This window comes from Caenorhabditis elegans, chromosome III, assembly GCF_000002985.6.
Source record: "Caenorhabditis elegans chromosome III".
Classification (NCBI taxonomy): Eukaryota; Metazoa; Nematoda; class Chromadorea; order Rhabditida; family Rhabditidae; genus Caenorhabditis; species Caenorhabditis elegans.
The window spans coordinates 4,208,311-4,228,674 of record NC_003281.10 but is presented as its reverse complement, the minus strand read 5'-3'; the positions used below and the strand labels follow the sequence as shown (position 1 = coordinate 4,228,674).

At 34.5% G+C, this 20,364-nt stretch overlaps 2 protein-coding genes across 3 annotated transcripts; one reads left to right on the top strand and one right to left on the bottom strand.

Annotated features, from left to right (window-relative positions):
* Window positions 1-566: 566 nt before the first annotated feature.
* mpk-1 (Mitogen-activated protein kinase mpk-1) lies at window positions 567-11,911 on the top strand (the record flags this gene model as incomplete). 2 transcript variants are annotated; one of them, NM_001381825.1, is made up of 7 exons in its annotated part: window positions 567-784; window positions 9,032-9,100; window positions 9,152-9,210; window positions 9,361-9,487; window positions 9,542-9,597; window positions 9,995-10,594; window positions 11,060-11,911. In NM_001381825.1, the coding sequence occupies 6 exons, from the start codon at window positions 9,032-9,034 to the stop codon at window positions 11,277-11,279; spliced, it is 1,131 nt and encodes a 376-aa protein (NP_001366708.1). The 2 variants fall into 2 exon arrangements, with proteins under 2 accessions (NP_001366708.1, NP_001022584.1); NM_001027413.4 differs by having other exon boundaries at window positions 581-784; window positions 11,060-11,279.
* A 14-nt stretch (window positions 11,912-11,925) lies between these two features.
* Window positions 11,926-19,187, bottom strand: phlp-2 (Protein phosphatase PHLPP-like protein). Its single transcript, NM_001350391.3, has 18 exons — window positions 18,975-19,187; window positions 17,867-18,174; window positions 17,684-17,749; window positions 17,398-17,630; window positions 16,745-17,038; window positions 16,468-16,692; window positions 15,963-16,044; window positions 15,760-15,916; window positions 15,551-15,706; window positions 15,427-15,505; window positions 14,599-14,877; window positions 14,301-14,530; window positions 13,966-14,080; window positions 13,840-13,915; window positions 13,537-13,633; window positions 12,922-13,219; window positions 12,629-12,777; window positions 11,926-12,296 (listed from the first exon to the last, which is right to left on the bottom strand). Exons 1-18 carry the CDS (start codon window positions 19,181-19,183, stop codon window positions 11,969-11,971), a joined length of 3,381 nt encoding a protein of 1,126 aa, NP_001337270.1. The 5' UTR covers window positions 19,184-19,187; the 3' UTR covers window positions 11,926-11,968.
* Between the last annotated feature and the right edge of the window lie 1,177 nt (window positions 19,188-20,364).

Below are 20,364 nucleotides of genomic sequence, written 5' to 3'. Positions count from 1 at the left end.
TACGATTTTTTTTCCTTTATTTAGTGTATCCATTGAGCTAGAAAATACGAAAATTTGCCTTATGTCCCGAATATATCTGTAAAAAAAAACAGTGTTTAATTTTTCAATGATTTATTCAATTTCGCTGAAATATAAATACAAAATCGGCGGAAGGGAATTTGAATTTTTGCACTTTCTGGCAAAATTCATGGATTTTTATAATTTCACTTTTCATACATTTTTAAACAAAAAATGAAATAATAGTTAAATAATCGAATTTTGAACTGATTTTAAAGTTTCCGAAATTTTATTTCAGGTCGTCAAGTTTTCTTCACAAAAAAATCAAAAAAAAAATCATGGAGCCGTTTCTTTTATTTTTGCAAAATTGAAAAAAATCATTAAAAATTCAGAAAAAGAAATCTATAGTTTTTTTTAACAGTTAAATTTGGTAAATTGAGGGAATTTTCAAAAAAAGTTCCTTTGCAATATCAGAAATTTCTTTTCCGACGAAATATTTCACACTCTCAAATATTTTTATCCGTTGCCAGAACTTCTTCTTCATAAAACTAATAATTCTTTAATTTCAGAACCACGAAACATGATGCCAACGTGGATACCTAACAATTTGTGCGCACAGCCGACAACGAGAAATGCTAAACCACCATCGAACGGGCATCCACAAGCGACACAACAACAATCTGCTCCGGGATCATTGGCATACCGTAATTCGAGCAACATACCGAATGGAGCAACCAACCACGTCAGACAACAGAAATGGCAGTACACTCGTTCAGGACATAGAAAGGTACGAATGATAAGAAAATATGAAAAAAAAAGTTGGAGAAAAATAAACAAAAACAAGCATTTTTAGAAGCTGAAAAATATTAAAATGCTCTTTGGTCAGTTGGAAAATTTGAAATTTTTGCATTGAATTTCTACATTGAATTTAAATTAGAAAGTAAAAATACATTAAAAAATTAAGTCATTCAATTTAATTGCAAAATTCACAAAACGTTTTCAAAAAAGTGCACAATGTTCAAATAATCAGAACATAGCACGTAATCGGGTTGATTTGCCCATTGTGCTCCCATTATCGGGAAAATAAGTTGCGTATTGCATCAAAACCACTAACTTTGTACTTTTATTAGCCTATTAAGACTACCGTGACAGAGTACTGTGTGTGTGTGCTGGAAGAAAAGATTAGTGATGTGACGTTGATTGGTAGTTTTTGAATTGGAAAAGAGAGAAACGGAAGTGTGAAAGTTTGAATAGCTCAATGAAAATGGTTGATTTGAATGAAAAAATTCAAATTTTAAACCAGAAATTGTGCTTTGTGTTTTAAGCTTGAAGGTTTGATGATTTTTGCAGATTGACACTTCATTGACGTATTTAGTTTATACCGGAACACCTCTTAGAATCGTAGTTTTTCAACGAAATTTGAATTTCTGCTAGTAGAAAAAAACTGTTCACAACTTGAACATTTCGTATGTATCCCAAAATGCGATACCCGGTCTCGAAACGACACATTTTTTGGTAAATGCAAATAAGTGTGCGCCTTTAAAGAGTACTGTAATTTTAAACTTTGCTGTGTAATTTTCATCAAAATTTTTCGATAAAATTTTTTTTAACCTCAAATTAAAAAAAAGGTTTTTTTTTAATTATGAGAAAAACTATTTAAAAAATCGAAACTGGGTACCGTATTTTTTGGCGTAAAAATCCTAAAATTTCGCTACTGGGTAATAGTTGTATTTTCGAGGTTCCACTACAAATTACCGTAATCTGAGTGTCCCCCAAATTGAATATATTTGCATTCTTCTAAAGTTTCCAGTTAAGACATCTAAAATCTAATAGAATTAATTGAATTGGTCGTCTGATTGACATTCCAGCGTGCAAGCGGAGATTGGAGAGAAAAACAATGTTTTTTTTTCAAACCGAAAATCAGAACTTTTAAACGAACAAGGAAAAATCGAAAAGGAGTGTTCAAATACAAGAATCCATCTTCCGGAAGTTTTCTTCGTGCGTTTGGCCTAGATGACCCAGATTTTTCCTTTTTTCCGGACTTGAGCTACAGTTTACTGTACTTTGACACGTATTCCTTTGGGAACCCCGAGGATTTACACTAATAATTGATGTTGATCTATCTTCTACCCGCTTTCCATCAACAAACTATTATTTTGAAATCCCGTTGTGTACCCGGGTGAATGACTGACAGAGGTGTGAGGTACTTTGTGTATTATTTATGTTTCTCAAAATGAATGTAGATTGATTCATTGTAGTTTCACAGTATCGAAATTGAATTTTTCCGGAGTTAAAGTGTTCAGTAGTAGTTTTCAGAAACTAATTAGTTTTTTATCTAATAACTTCATACATCTGTTACAATTGTTGAATACCATTTTTTGTCATGATGAATCTATAGTTTCTTCTATATAGAATGAATGCGAACTCAACAGGAAATGAAAACAAAAATTCCGACTACCAATTTTTCCTTAAATTTGAGAATCTGATATTCAATTCTGAACCAGAAATCTGAAAATCTGGAATTTTACATCTGAAAAACCATGGAAATAAGTTGAAAAAGGCATTGAACATTATAAAACTCATATGTTCAATTGGCCAAATTCTCACTCGGAACGTTTCCAATATCCCGGAAGTTTTTGCAACTGAGACAAACTGAATTTCCCGACATTATTTCTCGAATTGAATCTTCTTTCAAAATTCTTACTCATTCGACAACACATATGTTTCAATTTTCCTCGGAATTGGGTGTGTTTTGTGTCGGATTTCCTCTCATTTTCGTTCGGTTTTTATTGTTGCGTGGAGAGCTGCATGGAAGAAAAAACCAATTTGATATGAAAGAAGAGCAACACTCATCATTCTTCTCCTCGGAATCGTAAAACCGTAATTGTACGCGTTGGTTTATTTGTCGATGAAGATGATGAGTAGGAGGAGATGAAGAAATTGAAGACGTTAGAAAGAAGAGAAAAGCGTAGAATTACACGCTTCGAAATTTGAGATTTAAGATGGAAATGCGGACGACAAGAAGAGCTCGTTCAAAAGATCGATTTTCATTAAAATTTTATATGGATTTCAAAAAAATTTCGGCAGGTTCTTTTCTACTTTGCGACTTTCAGAATTGAACTTGCTAGCTCCATATTCCGCATTAAATCTCATCGTAACATAAAAACGATTAATTTTCCAAACTCTAATAATTCATTTGTGAGAGATTTTTTTTTCTCTTTTCCATTTCATCGAAAATTCCGCGTTTTCTTAATCTCTGGATTTGTGATTTGGGCGAGAATCTCAGATTTTGCAAAAGAAAAAAGTGACGCGAGATTTTATTTACTCTCAAAAAATGATAGTTCGCAACTGCAAAAAGGAAAATAGAAAAGTATACTCCTTTTTTCTATGTCGAACTAAAAAGACATGCATCCTATATCCTTTAATTCGTTATTCGAACTTCATTAACGTGTTGTGCTCATCGGTGCAGATCCAGTCATTTGAATACTTTTTTCCCTTCCTCTTCGCCTCATTTAACTCAAAAAATGGAGAAACTCGTCTTTTCTTCTTTTTTTCCTTTTTCTCTACTCCAAAAAGGGCTTCTAAGTGTATTTGCACCACAACGTCTACATTAGTTGATGCTTCTCCTTGATGTCTCATCCGAAAATCGCCCCCTGTTTGCCCCCCGGAGATGGCTGAGAATAGAACACACGCATTGTTTGCCAAGGGAAGTCTACTGGCACTCACTCTGAAATCCTAACAAAACCAACCATTTGGCTACTGTTTGTTCATGTTTCGTTTGGAGAAGAAGAAATGAAGGCGGTTGTTGCACTTCATGGTTTTTATCGTTTTTTTTCAGTTTTGGTGGTAACAGTCGTTTTGAATTTTTGATACTTTTGTATTTTCCGATTCGTGGTGGGATTTTTACCTCGACCTTGCAAAATTTACAAACGCTAAATGATTGTTATTATTATCCCTCGAAATGGTTACTGTAACGCGAAAATTTTTTTCAACTTTTAAGATAATATTTTTTAAAGATTAAATTTAATAAAATAATGTGTTACAAAATACCAGGAATTTTATATAAAAAACCAATTATTTAAAAGAAAAATCGAAAATTTTTTATTGTTACAGTAACCATTTCGCGAGACGGTCCAAAAATAATTTAAACCTTCTATGAAAAAATTGAGCGGAAATTTTTTAATGCACATTTTTTTTTGATATTCGATAATTTAAAAAAAAAACTCTGTGACAAAACTCCATTTTTAAACATTTCTAAAATGTAGATCAATTTATTTTTTAAACTAAATCGTTTCTTTAGCCAATTCCAGCCTTCTGTATTAAATTTTTCTTGGAGTTTTCTAATTTTCAAACTCTAGAAAAAATCCATTTTCCCAGTTATTTCCTATTTATCTCGCTTTATCTTCCGAAAAGGTTATTTCGAATCAAATTCCTGATTGAATTGGGTCAAAATGAATCCCTGGAGAGTTCTTACCAGGTTTTGAGCCCACTCGTTTCCTTCCATTTAGTTTTTTTTTCGCTTAGTTTGTTTTACTTCCTTTCATAAGTTATAGAAAATGAATTCTATTCTTCCACAAAACATCAACGATAAAAATGCAAGTTTCTCCTATCAACTCTGAATGGCGAATGCTGAGTCATGACTTTCTTTCATGCCGCGGCAGTTAATAATTGATTCCTGATGAAGCTAGAAGTGTCTCAGACAAACAAAGTCCTATTTTCTCTCTCTTTTTTCATTTTTCTCTCCTCTTTCCTTCCGTCAAGCAGCAACACAGCACAGAGAGCGCGTGCCCGTGGCAGGGGGCCAATCGTTTCTCCATAACTCTTTTTTTTTGTCGTCCTCCCATCTCTCCTGCAGTTTTCATCTAAATGTCTGCGTCTCTTGATACTCCCTTCATGCCGATTGAAACGATTCACAAAAGAGACATAGCCGACGAGAGAGATGAGACCCCCATCTTGCCTATCACTTCTGCGCTACACACTCGGCGCTTTTTTCATCTTCTTCTCATTCTGTCTCTCTCTACCTCTATGTTTTTTATTCGATGCATCATCATCATCATCATCAGAAGCAATGGCACACACACACATATATACTTAATTAGTTTATTCTCGTTCCTATATCCACATTTCTAGAAACATATGAGTATATTCCTATTTTTCGGCCAATTCAACTTTGAAAGATCAGTAGTTCGAAAACATACATTTTAAAGCAAAGCAATATATGTATATGTTAAGTAATTTTTGCTAGGTTTTCATGTAGGAAAGTCATCGGCCACATAATTATGCTCTCCTTCTTGTAGAGGTTTTCCAGCTTCATGTAGATCTACAGATTTTGTGCAAACTTTATTTTCTGACGTCCGTTGTTTTCCTTCTTCCCTTCTTGTCTGGATAATTGTGCAAAAATGTGTGAATATTTTATTCTTAGCTTCATTTTGTCGAATGGATTATGAATATTGGTCAGCTAGATGTTGTCTAGACACATTTGTTGTTCATCACGCAAATTTGAACTCGGTTGTTTGTTCTTCCTGAATATCTTGAATTTCAAAATTCAGCCGTTCAGTATATAATGTCCCAATGGAAATCTTTCTCGTTCTTCTACATTTTCCTGTTTTCCGTAGTTCTGCTGACTTGTTTTCACACTGAATGAATTTCAGCGTGCCGTTCGGCCAACAAAATTCATTTTTCTGTGTGGTGGTCATGTGTGCCTTCTCTTCTCGTGTTCCGTTCCCTTATTGTGTGTATCTTCTCACTTTTGGCTCCGAATCGCTGCCGCCGTCTTCTACTTTCCTGGACGATACGAGTTGATGTTTGTTTTTTTGCCGTGCTATTTGTAATGTAGTCTTGAATCTTGAATAGTTCGAAAGAAATCAGTTTTTTCGTTGATTAATCATCAGAAAATTCAAAATTTCTGAAAGTTACCCGATTCGAATATTTTAAATACATTCCCTGGTTCACTTCAGTTTTGAGGTCTTCAAGTGTTTCTTGTCCGCCTCGTCGTCCCCTGTCTTCTCCGTCACGCGATATTTGACACGACTGTAATTGGCTATTCACCATTGGAATTCTCATACTAGCCACAATTGTATGGTATTCATTTGAACTTCACACAGCATGTGTTTTTTCCTCCGTTTTCTCATCTCAAATATCACCTGTCTGATTAGTTAACACAAAATAAGAGCACTCGGCTTGTCTCAATTCTTTTTCCGGACTGATTTTTGATCAGCAACCTAGAGATATTTGATCGTTAATTGTGCTAGTAGTCTCCAATTTTTCAACAAGCTATGTAGAAATTGATCATTCTTCATGTTCAAAAACGTTGGTTTTTGCAACTTTTTCAATTTTGCACACTTCTCCGCGTCCATTTTTGGTATAGCACTGCTCATAAAAACTGTATTTGCTTTTCTCATATCACTTGAACATTGTTTGCATTTTGATCAAATTTGATAACTTAAAAGGTAGAAGTGAGTTTTATTGATCGTTTCTTATCATTTTTTTTTTGAATAGAAATAGAAAGCCGTCTCGAAAAATGCAATATTTTATTGGAGGGTGCTAGATTTAGATAAAAGCTGAATTTTGCCAATTTGCCGTTGTTGTCAAAAAAATTGGAAATTATTTTTTTTGAATCAAAAACCTATTTTAGATATTGTCTTTCTCAAAATTTTAAACCGGCATAAAAGGATAAAGTAAATTTAAAAAAAAAGAAAAGCGAAGACAGATCAGTGATGCTTTCAGTTATTTATACATACACTCTCACGATATAATTCTCATTCCCAAACAGACATTTCTTAATAGAGAAATAGAACAAAAGTTGGCTATTTCCGACTAAAAGACGCTTTTAGTTGCTGAACTTTTTTCTGTGTATGCCGATTTGAGTGCCCTTTGGTTTTGCGCTGCCTATTGTCTATGAGAATGTAGCCAAAAAGGCGTGAAAAATTATATTCTCTCCTTCCTCTCCGGTCTCTGTCAAACGGCTTCTTCTCCTTCTCCGGCTCTCCGTTTCTTTTTTCACTCAGTTAGCCGGCCATTTTTTTCATGCTCCGTCCGTCCCCTCTCTCGATTTTCAAGTGTACTTCATAGTCTTCTCGATTTTTAGCCGGCGTTGGTGCTCTTGCTCTCCCTGGGCTCCCAAGAGAAGCTCCTTTTAAAGAGCAAAGAAACAGGAATTTTTGGAAATTTTTGCAAAGTTTTTTCTCGTCGGAAAGGTCGAAACGATTAAAGTTGTGTGAGAAATTACAATGGGAAAATTGGAGAGAATTTTAATGTCCGAAAAAATATACTCCAATCGAAAAACTGGATAAATTAATCAAAATTAACCTATTTTTTAGAAAATTTCAAAAAAGGAAGCACAGTGAAAGTATCAGGTTCCTCGTTTTTTTTATGCTCTTCCTGGGAACTTCACGTCATTTTGATGTCGAACTCTTTGAAATTCTTTATTCAAAGTGAATATCTTCATTCTCAAATCCTCATGTAATCCCATTTTGTTACATTTCTTCTCTCTTTTTGTCTTCAATATCACTATGATTCCGTGGGTGGCCACGTCATACACACTTTTTCAAGCTAACGATGAAGTCTCGTGCTGTACACGTTGAAAATTCTTAGGTTAGTGCAAGTTGCCATAGAAATTCGTTTGCACCTGTCTTTCCCCACTTGCTCTTTTCTCTGTGCTAGAAAGCGTGATATGGAGGATCTTAAATCTTTTTTCTTCGAATCCCCTCTCGTTTCCATAGTGATGACTATGATTATGGAGAGAATGTTTTTGTTGTCTCCTTTTATTTCTGGGATACAGCTTCTTCCTGTTTACTAACCGACATCTCCTGACTTGTTGACGAGGAAATCATATATTTTATCAAATTTCATTGTATTTGAGAAATTACCACGTATTCTAGATTTGTTTTCTGATTCTTCTGATTCATTGCGTGAGTAGATGAAAATCAACGAAAACAATTTATGAATGTTTAAGATTTCTCTTATAACGTTTTTGTCATTCATTGTTCAGTGTTTTCTAACTTAGTTGACACTGGAAGTGACGCTTCTCGGATAAAAACCTTCCAGTTGCACTCGTTCGAACTATTTTAATTTAAAAAAAAAGACCAATTGCTATGAAATTTACTCTCAATTTTCCCAAATAAAAAAGTTCAAAAAAGGCTATTTTGACTAAAATCTTTAATTTTACCAACTTTTCCGTGTCAAGTTGGGTTTGATTTCTAAGAACTCTTCATATTTGCGATAAACACAAGAACCGGAGGCACTTGAATAGAAGATGGGCCTCAACTACATTTGCATAAGTGTATCCGGCCATAATCCATCTATCCCTTCCCTCATCCATCGTCAGCGTGTCCTTTTCTCGTCGCATCAAATCAATTGGAGATGAGAGGAAATACTAGTACATATCACAGTTGTCTTCTCCCGTTTTTTTCGAATATAAATTCATTGCTCCGCCGCGGATTAATCGGGTGTAACCTTTTCGGGGCAGATTTTGGAGCATTCTAGAATATCTTTATGTGCTCAATAGTAATCTCCTAATGTAGTATTTGTATGAAGTATGGAATTGGAAAATTTTACAATTTGGGGTATCAGACATTTATTTCTGTAGAAGCTTTTTGGAAATCTGGAATTTTTGCGTTTAAAAATGTAATATTAATATCAGTGGAAACTCCATATTTCACGCTTAATAAGTATTTTTTCAGACACAAAAATTGCAGGTTTATAGAAAACTTTTGTAGAAATAAATTTCAGATTTTGGTAGCTTACAGTAGCCGTACAAATTTTAAAAAATTTCAAGACTACTTTTCATACTTTTCAAAAAATTTGAATCCGTTCCCAACTCATCGTACCCCGTGATTTCCAGTTTCCCACATAAATATCATGAGATGTATCCCTCATTTTTTGTTTCTCTCTTTTCTACCACGTTTCATGCATTTTCAATCATTTTCGCCTATGATTTCCGTCAGTTTTAGTCCAAAAAGCATTATTTTCATGCAACCCACTCAAAAAACTTTTCCTCCTTTTTTAGAAATTTAAAATTCATTTCTTCTTGCAGATGGCCGACGGAGAAGCGGTTATCTCGACGGTCAACAATGTCGAGGAAGTTCATGGGCAACTTTTTGAGGTTTTTTAATGGAAAAATTGAAAGTTTTGATGTTAAGAATTGGATTTTCAGGTTGCTCCCCGTTATGTGAATCTTTCATATATTGGAGAAGGTGCTTACGGGATGGTCGCGTAAGTTTTTAAATTTTTTAAATTTTCTAAAAAAAATATTTTTGTATAAATGTCAATGACCAAAAATTTGGGAAATTTTGAATAATCAGAAATCCCACCTGAAAAACTAAAAAAACACCTTTCTTAACTTTTAATTGTATATTTTTACAGCTCTGCACTTGACACAATTACTCGTGATCGCGTTGCTATCAAAAAGATTTCTCCATTCGAACATCAGACATTCTGTCAACGGACACTTCGGGAAATCAAAATTCTTAATCGATTCAAGCATGAGAATGTATGGGAATTTCATTCTTAAATCAGATTTTTTGAAAAAAAAAACAATTTTCAGATCATCAATATTCAAGAAATCATCCGTTCGGAGACTGTCGATAGTTTGAAGGATATGTAAGTTTTCGATTTTCCGGAAAATTCAATTTTTATAAAAATAATTATAAAAATAAATTTAAAAAAATTTTTTTTGTTTATATGATTAAAGAGAAAATTTATATTTTGTTTCTAATAATTTTTCGAATTTTCTAGTAAGCCAAAATTTAAAGTTATTTTCGAAAAACTGGAAAAAAAAACAAAAATCCTCGATTTTTTTTGTTGAAAAACTGACACCCGTAGTTCAATTCAGGGGTGAGGATTTTTCGAAAAAATTCATTTTCCGCTTTTACAGGGGAAAAATGACCGAAAAATACTTTTAAAAAATCGAGAATTGTTGTAATTTTTCCCCTATTTTCTTTTCAAAGAGTAAAACTACTTTTTCAAGTGAATTTTACAAATAATGTTTTTTTTTCAGTTACATAGTTCAATGCCTGATGGAGACTGATTTGTACAAATTGCTGAAAACTCAAAAGCTCTCAAATGATCACGTTTGCTACTTTCTCTATCAAATTCTCCGTGGTCTCAAATACATTCACTCTGCAAATGTGCTCCATCGTGATTTGAAACCATCGAATTTGTTGCTCAACACCACATGTGATCTCAAAATTTGCGATTTTGGATTGGCACGTGTCACCGACCCACAAACCGATCATACTGGGTTCTTGACCGAGTATGTGGCTACTCGTTGGTATAGAGCTCCAGAGATTATGCTCAATTCAAAGGGATACACTAAATCGATTGATGTCTGGTCTGTCGGATGTATTCTCGCAGAAATGCTCAGTAATCGGCCATTGTTCCCGGGAAAACATTATTTGGATCAACTCAATTTGATTTTGGCAGTTGTTGGATCCCCGTCAAATGCTGATTTACAATGTATTATTAATGATAAGGCTCGATCATATCTCATTTCATTGCCACACAAACCAAAACAACCATGGGCTCGGCTCTATCCAGGAGCTGATCCAAGAGCTCTTGATTTATTGGACAAAATGCTCACTTTCAATCCACATAATCGGTAAGATAATTTAATCTTGAAATATTGAGAATTTATTGAAAATTCTCATTGGAGCGCACCGGGCTGTGTCGATTTACGTACGAGTTTTTTCCGGGTAAAAAAGTGAAATTTTTATTATCAAAAACTGGTAGAATTTCCGAATTTTTCGTCGAGTTTCAATTCGAAAAAAAAATTTAATTTTATGTTAATAAAATTGACACGAAAAAAACACATTTTTAAGTAAAACACCCGACAAAAATTAAGGAAAATAGTAGAACAATTTTAAAAAATCTCGTAAATCTAAACAAGCAGCGCGCTCTAATGAGAATTTCTCTAGCACGAGTTTGAAAATAGTTTTTAGTCTATTTACAGTTACAAAATTAAATTCTTCACGATTTCAAGCTAAAATATATAATCAGAGAAATTTTTTTGAAGTGTTTCACATAGATATTCGCTTTAACAATCCATAATGATTTCGATTTTCAGTATCGACATCGAGCAAGCATTGGCTCACCCATACTTGGAGCAATACTACGATCCAGGAGATGAGCCAGTTTGTGAGGAACCATTCACTTTGGAAATGGAATTCGACGATTTACCGAAGGAGAAGCTGAAGGAGCTGATTTGGGAAGAAGCCGAGGCTCATCACAGACGAATGGAGGCAGAAGCGGCTGCAAGGAATAATGGAGGGCAGAATCCTGTTTAGATTAGTAGTATTTACCCACTAAATTAGTTATTTTTTCCACTTTTTTTTTATTTTCCACTAAGATTTTGGCATTTCAGTTTCTTTTTCGATGTATCATAATCCACTTCAAAACTCGATCGTTTAGTTGTTAGTAACCCCCCGTTCCCGCTGAAAAGCTTGTTGAAAATTTTCTAATATTTTACGTATTTTGTAATATATTCATCCCCCAAAAAATATATATGTATATCCATTCCAGCTGTGATGTGAATGCACCTCCTCCAATTAATCACTCATTAATTATCGATTAGAATTCTGTCAAATTTTTTGTATAGGAATTCGCAAAAATCCGCCCATACTTGACTCAATTCCAATCGGCATTTGAATTTTTTCAAATATTTTTTTCACACACAATTCCATCAGAATCCCGCTGCTCTCCCCGTTCCACGTTTCCATTTTCTTTTTTCAATATTTTTCAAATTTCCAATTCTTCTGAAAATTCCTCTTTTTGAAAAAACCAAAAAATAGTATAATGTTCATCCTATGTGGGATCTCCAATGTTTTTCGTCTCTGTCCACATGTCCTCTTCTCGTTCTCCCTGATTATTCAGTTTTCCCGTTTTTATTGATTTCGGTATATAAATTCAAATTTCCAGGGTTTACACAACAAATCATAGCGAAACTAGAAATTTTTATTTAACAAAAAATCAAATATTAAATATTAAAAGTAACCGTATTAGGAGGGCTCAATTTCAGTGACTTGCTCAACAAATCTCGTGTCTCATTGAACTGTTTTCTCGAGGATACAGTACTACTACTACTGTAAAATCTATCAATCGATAACGTATATCCTCCAGAAAGTGTTGAACTCTGACGAACATTAATCTCTTCATGTTCTGAAGAAACTGGTGGAGGTGTTGATGATGGAAGTGGTGGTGGTGGTGGAGATGGAGTACGATGACGAATTGCTGGAATTGGTGGTGGAACTGGAGGAGATGGATGATATTCCGGAAGTATTAGGGCAGGAACAGCTAGCACTAATCTGCAAAAAAGTTTTCTGTTTAAAAATGTTTTATTCAAAAATGTAGATTTTAATTTAAATAGTTTTTTTCCGAATTAAAATTTTCGCTATTTTGCTTTAAAGCTATATATTTTCGATATCAGAAATTTTTTTTTTGGAAATCTTGGTTTAAAAATAATTTAAATTTTAAATTTTGGATTTCAAAAAAAAATTTCATAAAAATGGCCGAGAAATACTGAATAAAACTACCGTATTCACGGGTACGGTAGCCGATAAACTTTTGATCGTGCCAGGACCTCTGGGTCCGCGAATTTAGTTTATAAAAAAAATTTCCGCAAAAAATTGAAACTTACTGTTCGTCAATTTTGGGTATCGCAATATCCGGAGTCACTTGGTTTTTTGTAGAAGATGTTGAAAATCCATTAAATGTCATTTGTGGTTTTATTCGTCGTAGAACGAGAATATTCGAATTCCCGCCATAATCATATGATTGTAGTTGGTCCTGTAAATATATGTTTCTTTTTTATTTTCCATGAATTTGTTTTTTTGATTATTAGAAAAAATAATTAGAAATTAAGTTTTCAGAATTTTTAGCTTTTTCAGCTTGGCTCAAAAAAATATTAAAATATAAATAAGGCTCACTAACCTGAATCTTCTTCGCCACCACAATAGGACTACGATTATTATGAAAAGTGGAATTAAGGTCATCAATTGATAACATATTCCATATCATATTATTTCCAACTATTAATCCCTCAATTTGTTCATTTAATTGAATATTTCGATAGGAATGAGTTGGTAAAACAACAGGAAAAGTAGAAAAATGTCCAATTTGACGGGATGATCCAATTACTCCATTTATTCGATTTTCTTCATCAACGAATCCATGGGCTTCACGTATTCGAGAATATTCGTCATCATCGATTTCATACCGTCCATTTATTCTGGAATAGTTTCAGGTTTTGCGGTTCTTGAGAGAAGGAAATATCATAAGTGTTTTACTTTTTTTTTAGAAAAATATTAATTTGGTTTCACAAAAGTTTCACAGAAAGGCAGACAATTTTGACTGTATTAATTCATTTTGAATAGGGAATTCATCAGGGCTGGGCTATTATTATTGATATTTTTGGTATGTTGACAAAAAAAATTTTAACCCACTTTTTCTACTCTAAATAATTTTCATAGTTTGCAAATATTCTTTGCCAAAATGTGCTGCTTTTTTGTTTTTTTTAGAATAAATTCAAAATAAAAAATGTCTCACATCATTTTCAATTTCTGGTTTCTTGCAATCGCTGCACTCATTGTTCCAGTTGACGCAATCTCCAGTCGTTTTTCGTGAACACGAATTATCATTACACCTGGAATAGTTTTAAAGTTTAAAATTGTATCAGAAATTTTATTTTTTTCGAAGCCTTTCCGAACTTATACAACTTTGAAATTATAGTCCCTGAATACCATAACGGATACAACATCTAATAACATATTTTACTGAAACTAATATACCAAAAGTAAAATCAGTTTTCCACGATTCCTACAATCTCAAACACTTTTATTAATAACTCACTAGCTCCCAATCGTTCTCCCTCTTCTCCAAGTTCACAATGACATCTCAAGAGTATCGATCGAATATCCATCGATACCTAAAAGTCCACAGATAAATATATATTAATTCCAGTTCAAAACTCCTCACATTCTCTTTCAAATAACTAGTCATGAACCTGCAAATCGACGATGACATATAGGAATTGGATCCTCCATCGATAAATCCAAATGTGTTTTCAACTCGAACTTGTCGGATACATTGTCTGAAAATCGGAATATAATGATGATGATAATACCATGGAAATTCAGAGAAGGCTTTGTAGGCATTCAAAATGCCCTGCATTATGCCTATATACCTAGCACCAACACATACACAACAATTTGCTCCATAAATTAGATGCCTAGGCAGGTAGGCACGTTGTAGGCACGTAGAACAGTTAGCTTGTTTCCAATTTCAACTAAAACTTAAAAAACGTTTCTTACTTATTTTTCATTCCTCGACTGCCTGAGACTCCAATTTGAAAGCCAAAGAGATTTTGTGACCCTTCGGAAATATTTATCGTATTCATTTTTGAATGCATTTTTGCGTTTTCCGGGAAGTTTTCCGTATCGAAATCTCCAGAGTTACACGTCACATCGAAATGGCGTAAATTTGGCGGAGCTTTGAATTGGAGAGTTCCAAGTGAGATGTTATTCGATGAGACATCTATTGTCTGGAAATATTGAAAATTTGGAAATTTAAAACAATTTTCTAAGAAAATCGTAGAGCTCAAAAACTCACATGTAACTGATTAGATGCTCGAAATTCTGGAACATGAACAAGTTGATTTGAATGAGCTCTGAGCACTTGTAAACATGGCAAAAGAGCCAAACAATCAGCAAGTCTTGTCAGGCGGTTTGAACTTAAATTGAGATCTTCCAGAAGCTCCAAAGAGCTGAGAGCACTGTCATCGAAAGAATTTAATCGATTATGACTGAGATCAATTATTTTTAAATGTTTCATATTTACAATCACTGGCACACTGTTCTCTGTTAAATAGTTGTTGGCGCAACGTAGGATCTGGAAACATTGAGAAATTTAAAAAGTTAATTTAGGTTTTTTAAATTTAGTTTCTCAAATACTCTTACTGTTTGATTTCTGAAACATGCTAGAAACTTGCGTTTTCTACAGGCGTTTGATTTAGGTCAAGTAGGCACACGCTTAGTCACCATAGGCACGCTTGTAGGCTCAGTGGGCACAGTAGGCGCTCGTAGGCACAAGAGGCACACTAAAATCTGCCAGCTTTTTTCCCTTTCTTGGACGTAGCTTGCGGTAGCCAAACTTTTGACCAAACAACTTTAGGAGTTACTCATAACAGGGATTTCACAAAGCGCCGAAGAGCACGCCTACATACCTATATGCGCGCCTACTGAGCCTACTAGAGTGCCTATTGGGCCAATACGCATACCTACTATTCCTGCAAGCGCGCACATCGTGCCTACAGGCGTGGCTACTGTGCCTACATGTGAGTCTTTGTGCCTATACGTGTGCCTACTGGGCCTACATTTGTATCTTTTTTTTTGGCCATTCTTGAAGATTCTAGTATTCCAAATTAAAAACTTTACTTACTTGTAGTCTGCAAAACGATGAACCATCAAAATATGGCAATAATTCTATAAAATTCGATGAAATATTGAGCTGTCGTAATCTAAAATTTTAAAACTTGAATTTTCAAATTTCAGTGATAACTTACCTTGGCAATATACTGAAGAAATGTTTGGGAAGTGAGGACAGTTTATTCTTATAAAGTATTAATGTTTCTAGACAATTTTCTTCTCCAAAATCCGGAATATGTTCGATTTCATTGATAAATGCAAATATTGAACGAAGAGATTGGGAGTAGAATATTCTGAAATTTTTAGAAATTCTTAAATTTACTTGTACCTTTAATCTCAAACTAACCTCTCTGGCAGTGCCACAAGGCTATTATTATTTGCTCGGAGAAATGTCAAATTCGGGCAATCTGATATCCAATCTGGCAGATTTCGAAAGTGATTGAAAGAAAGTGAAAGAGTTTGTAGGTTTTGTGGAAGAGGCATCACGACCAGGGAATCAAGTACTGTAATATTTAATAAATTAAATAAAATATATGATTTTGAGCCTACAATTATGATCTGCATATACATGAGTCAAACTTTCTCCACTCAAATGTAGACTTGACAATTGGAGACGTTCGCAATGAATTACCTGAAATATTGGGAGTTTTTATAAATTCTATATTGTCTTAAAATATGCTTAAGATAAGTCAAACATATAAATATAACACTGTAACATATTTTCGGTTTTCTAATTTTTAGTGAAAAATTTGGCGAAATTCCAAACTTTAAAAATTTAGATTTGTTGAAAAGTTGATTTTAGAAAAATTTAACCACTTGTTTGAACTTATATTTCTACTTTACTGGATGTTTTAAAAGATAAAAAACAATAAAAATTATTCGTAGCTTTATTTTTCAAAAACATTTTTCTTGAACACGATATTATGCCAACTCCTAGTTTTAGAGTTAGACTCTTTTGAAATTTTTTAAAAAATCAGTGAAAAACCGAAAACGCATATAGACTTGGTCATCACTTTAATTCCGAGTTGAAAACAACAATTTAAAGCCCCCTTACTTTCAAAAACCTCAAATTCGTGAGATGAACTGTAGAAATCATAGAATTATCTCTCAAATCCAAATGTGTTATATTTTCGATATCAAGTCGAAATGAGGTGTCAAGCACGTTTCTTCGAAGATCGATTTTTTGAATTTGCATTTCTCCGACTCTATCGATCTTCTCTATATTGTTTCCAGCAAGCCTCCACATTTCGAGAGTAAGGTGGAAAAGGCAGGGTGGAATCTGAAATTGGGGTTTTTTTTAATTAAAATAAATTGAAAATTTTTAAACTGACCTGTGAGAATTGATTGAAACTAATATCCAAACTCTGCAAGTTTTGAAGTTCACTAATTGAATCTGGTAGAGTGTCTAATTGATTATTCGATAAGTTTAAATATTGTAAACGTCGCATATTTGAGCATTCACTTGGGACTGATGATATGTAGTTAGATGATAGATTAAGTTGTCGGAGATGTGATAAAAGTGTTAATTGAATTGGAAATGAGAGAATTTGATTGGCAGATAAATCGATTACTTGTAGAGAATGGACACGGTATAGGTCATCTATGTAGCCAAGTGGAGCCATTGACTGAAATTTTTTAATTTTCAGAAAATTAACATGCGTTTTTAATTATTTAGCCCGCTTTGGATATGGTTTTTTGGAACTTCGCACTGGCTACAAAATACCACTTATTTTAGGCCAGACAGCTATGTTTCGATTTACGCAGCTCGTGTACTTCTCGAGGAGAAGTATGCTTTTTACTTTGCAATTTTTGGCAGAAATTCATGGTTTTGAACCTATTAACCTAATTCATTTGTATTTATTTGTTCCAGCCTAGATTAATGCATTTACTGTTTAAAAACTATAAATTCTTGTATCCAGTAAATTCATTGATTTCTAGATAAACCACGTTTGAAAGTAAAGTTTGGAAGAGTAACCTTTTGTACCTTTTCAGTTGGTGGCCTAGAAATCAGCGAGTTTCTTCTTAAATTCAAAATTTGAACTCTCGCTTCATTATTCAAAATCTGTTCAGGTATTAATGTCAATTGCTCGTCACTTGCATCCACGTGGTTACTCTTCTCCACTTGTTGAGCCCGTGTAAGCCATGCTTCTAGAATATTCGGTCTTTGAAAGATTATAAGATAACACACATCATCATCTTTTAGTCGAAGAGCTCTTCCTGAAAATTGGTGGAATTCATTGGGTAGTTAACGGCTAGATCTTTGGTCAAACCTCTTTTGGACTCATGTACATCTACTTTCATATTTCGAATTTGAAGAGCCTCATCTTGGTTGTTTTCTGAAAAAAGTGTCTGCGTTTTCATTTCAAACTCTCGCAAGCTAGGCTCTGACCAATCAACGACGTTGGCCACGCCCCCGCTTCTCGCTGATTGGTCGGTGCCCTTCAATAACTCACTGGTTTGCAATCGAATATTTGAATTGTAAAATACGGCTCGCGCATTTTGCCACGTGTGAATTAGCTTTCCTTTTCGTATCACAACTTCTTCACTTAGAATATCCAAATTCAATGTACTCTTCGCACGAATTCTTGGCCGGCCCAGAAAAAAGCTAAAAATATGGCGGAATGCCGGCGAATCAGTGTATGATAAAATATCTTCCAAGGCTTTCGATGTGCTTTCAGTCTCCAGATTCTCATCGGACATTGTTAGAATTCGGCAGAAATCTTGAAGAATCGCAAGTGGAGAGGTGTCGGATTTTAGCTGCCTGTGAGATGGTTAGAATAAGTTTATGATTTTTCTTGTGTAATTTGCGACGTATCAGTTCGGTGAACCTCACTGTTTCCAAAACTGTGCAAACACCGACACCGATGCGCCTTAATTGATGGCCAAGTACAATTTTCCAGTTAAAGTAAAAGCGCGCTCTAACGTCGAATTCCCAATATAATTTGGGTCTCATTAGGTATTAGCGGCAAAATTGTAGATCTTTTTCAATTGTACACTTTTTCAGTTTTTTTTTTGCAGATTTTACCTTTTTCAAACATTTTTTCGTTCTGGTTTTTTTAAAATCTTTCTGCTGTTTTAACGATTTTTATGTCAAAATTTGTTTTCTAAAAGCATTTTATTTTATTTATTTTGACATAAAAACCTTCAATTTAAAATTACAGAAAAAAGTGGAAAACGTTTGAATTTTCGGTTTTTGCCAAAAAATGCCTGCCTGCCTACGAGCTTCATCTAAGCATACGCCTGCCAGTTTTTAATTTCTTTGATGAATTTTCAACAAATTCGTTGACAAGATAAAACTAGAAATTTGTGAATTTGTAGGCCGGTAGGCGCACGCAGGTACGTCGGTACGTAGGCAGGCACGCTCGCCGAACCTGCCTACTATAAAAACCCTAATGCAATAATGTCTCGTGTCATTCTAAGAGTGTTCACCCAGTTCCAGTTGGCCGTAATTTCATTTCAATTAAACTTGACGGGCGGTCCATTTAACTGTGAAAGGAATAATTTATTAGCTTACTTTCGGAAAAAATCCTCATTTTTTACAATTACGAGGAAATGACTCACCGAAAATGGTAATTACCAATTTGAAGAGTAATCACATCACATGAAAATTGTTGACATATTTGAGCACAAGTTGTGTGCTCATCACATTCTATACGTGTACTACGTTGTCCATCTGATGAGTAAAGTCTCAGAAATCTCGACTTTTTCTCAATTGGTTTTAGTAGAGTTGATGGGGATGATGACGTGGATTGTAGTTGCTCGTTGTTCATTCGGAGCTATAAAATTGGAAAAGTTAGTAGATTAGACTCCGAGTACTGTAGGAAATTGCGCGTTAAAGGTGATGCATTGAGTTGAGTTTTAATTATATGCAATCTCACTATCAGGCAAACGAAACCCATCCTGATCCCAAAAAATACCTGAGCGTGCACGACATGACTGGTTTGGGTTTTGAGTGGGATCCGCTTGGGTTTTGAGTGGGATCTACTTGGGGTTTGAGTGGGATCTACTTGGGGTTTGAGTGGGATCTACTTGGGTTTTGCATGGGATCCCTTTGGGTGTCTGAACCACCCAAATGGATCCCACTATACCCAAATGGATCCCACTATACCCAAATGGATCCCATGTAAAACCCAAGCGGATTCCACGAAAAACCCAAACCAGTCATGTCGGGGTCCACTTGGGTTTCGTTTGCCTGAGATTCGTCACATTTTTTAAAGTTAAAATATTATTATCGATAAAAAATTCGGCTTTTCCTGGAAAAACTTTTTTTTCGTATTATCCAGGAATTTCTTGATTTTTGAAATAATAGTTCTTTATTTTCCGTTGAAATAAAGATATTTAGGACAAATCAGTATCTCCTCCTGTTATTTTTTGGTCTTGGAACGAGGGAAACTTTTTACCGTACCCTTGGATTTTTTTCCAATTTTCCCAACAATTTCTTGATATTTTTAATTTTGAACCTATGAAATGCTTTAAAATGGGCAGAAACAGGTTTATTATATCAGGAGAAAATGAAAAAGATTGAGCGCTTACCGTACGCGAGGGTACGGTAACTGATAAGTTTATATCGCGTCGAGACCCGAGATAGAACAGTGAGACCCGAACATGAAACAAAATATTTTAACAAATGAGGAATTATATGAAGATTATCGAGATCCTCAAGAACCCTTGAAAGTTTCGAAAAAAAAAGCGGAGAAGCAGAAGCCATAAGTACTTGATGAAGGTGGAAGAAGTGTCCGGTTGGTCATTTGTCTCTCTCCCAGTCAGTCATCCAGTAGAATCCACTCGTGTGACATTTCAATGCAGTTAATTGGCCTACCGTCCCTCTGTGTGTGTGTACACTTCTGGATAATAATAATGGTAGAATAGGAGTAGGGAGAGGCTTGCGTGACGATAGACGAGGTCATTCAATTTGTACAGAAAAGAGTTCAAAGAGCGGATCGAAAAGAGG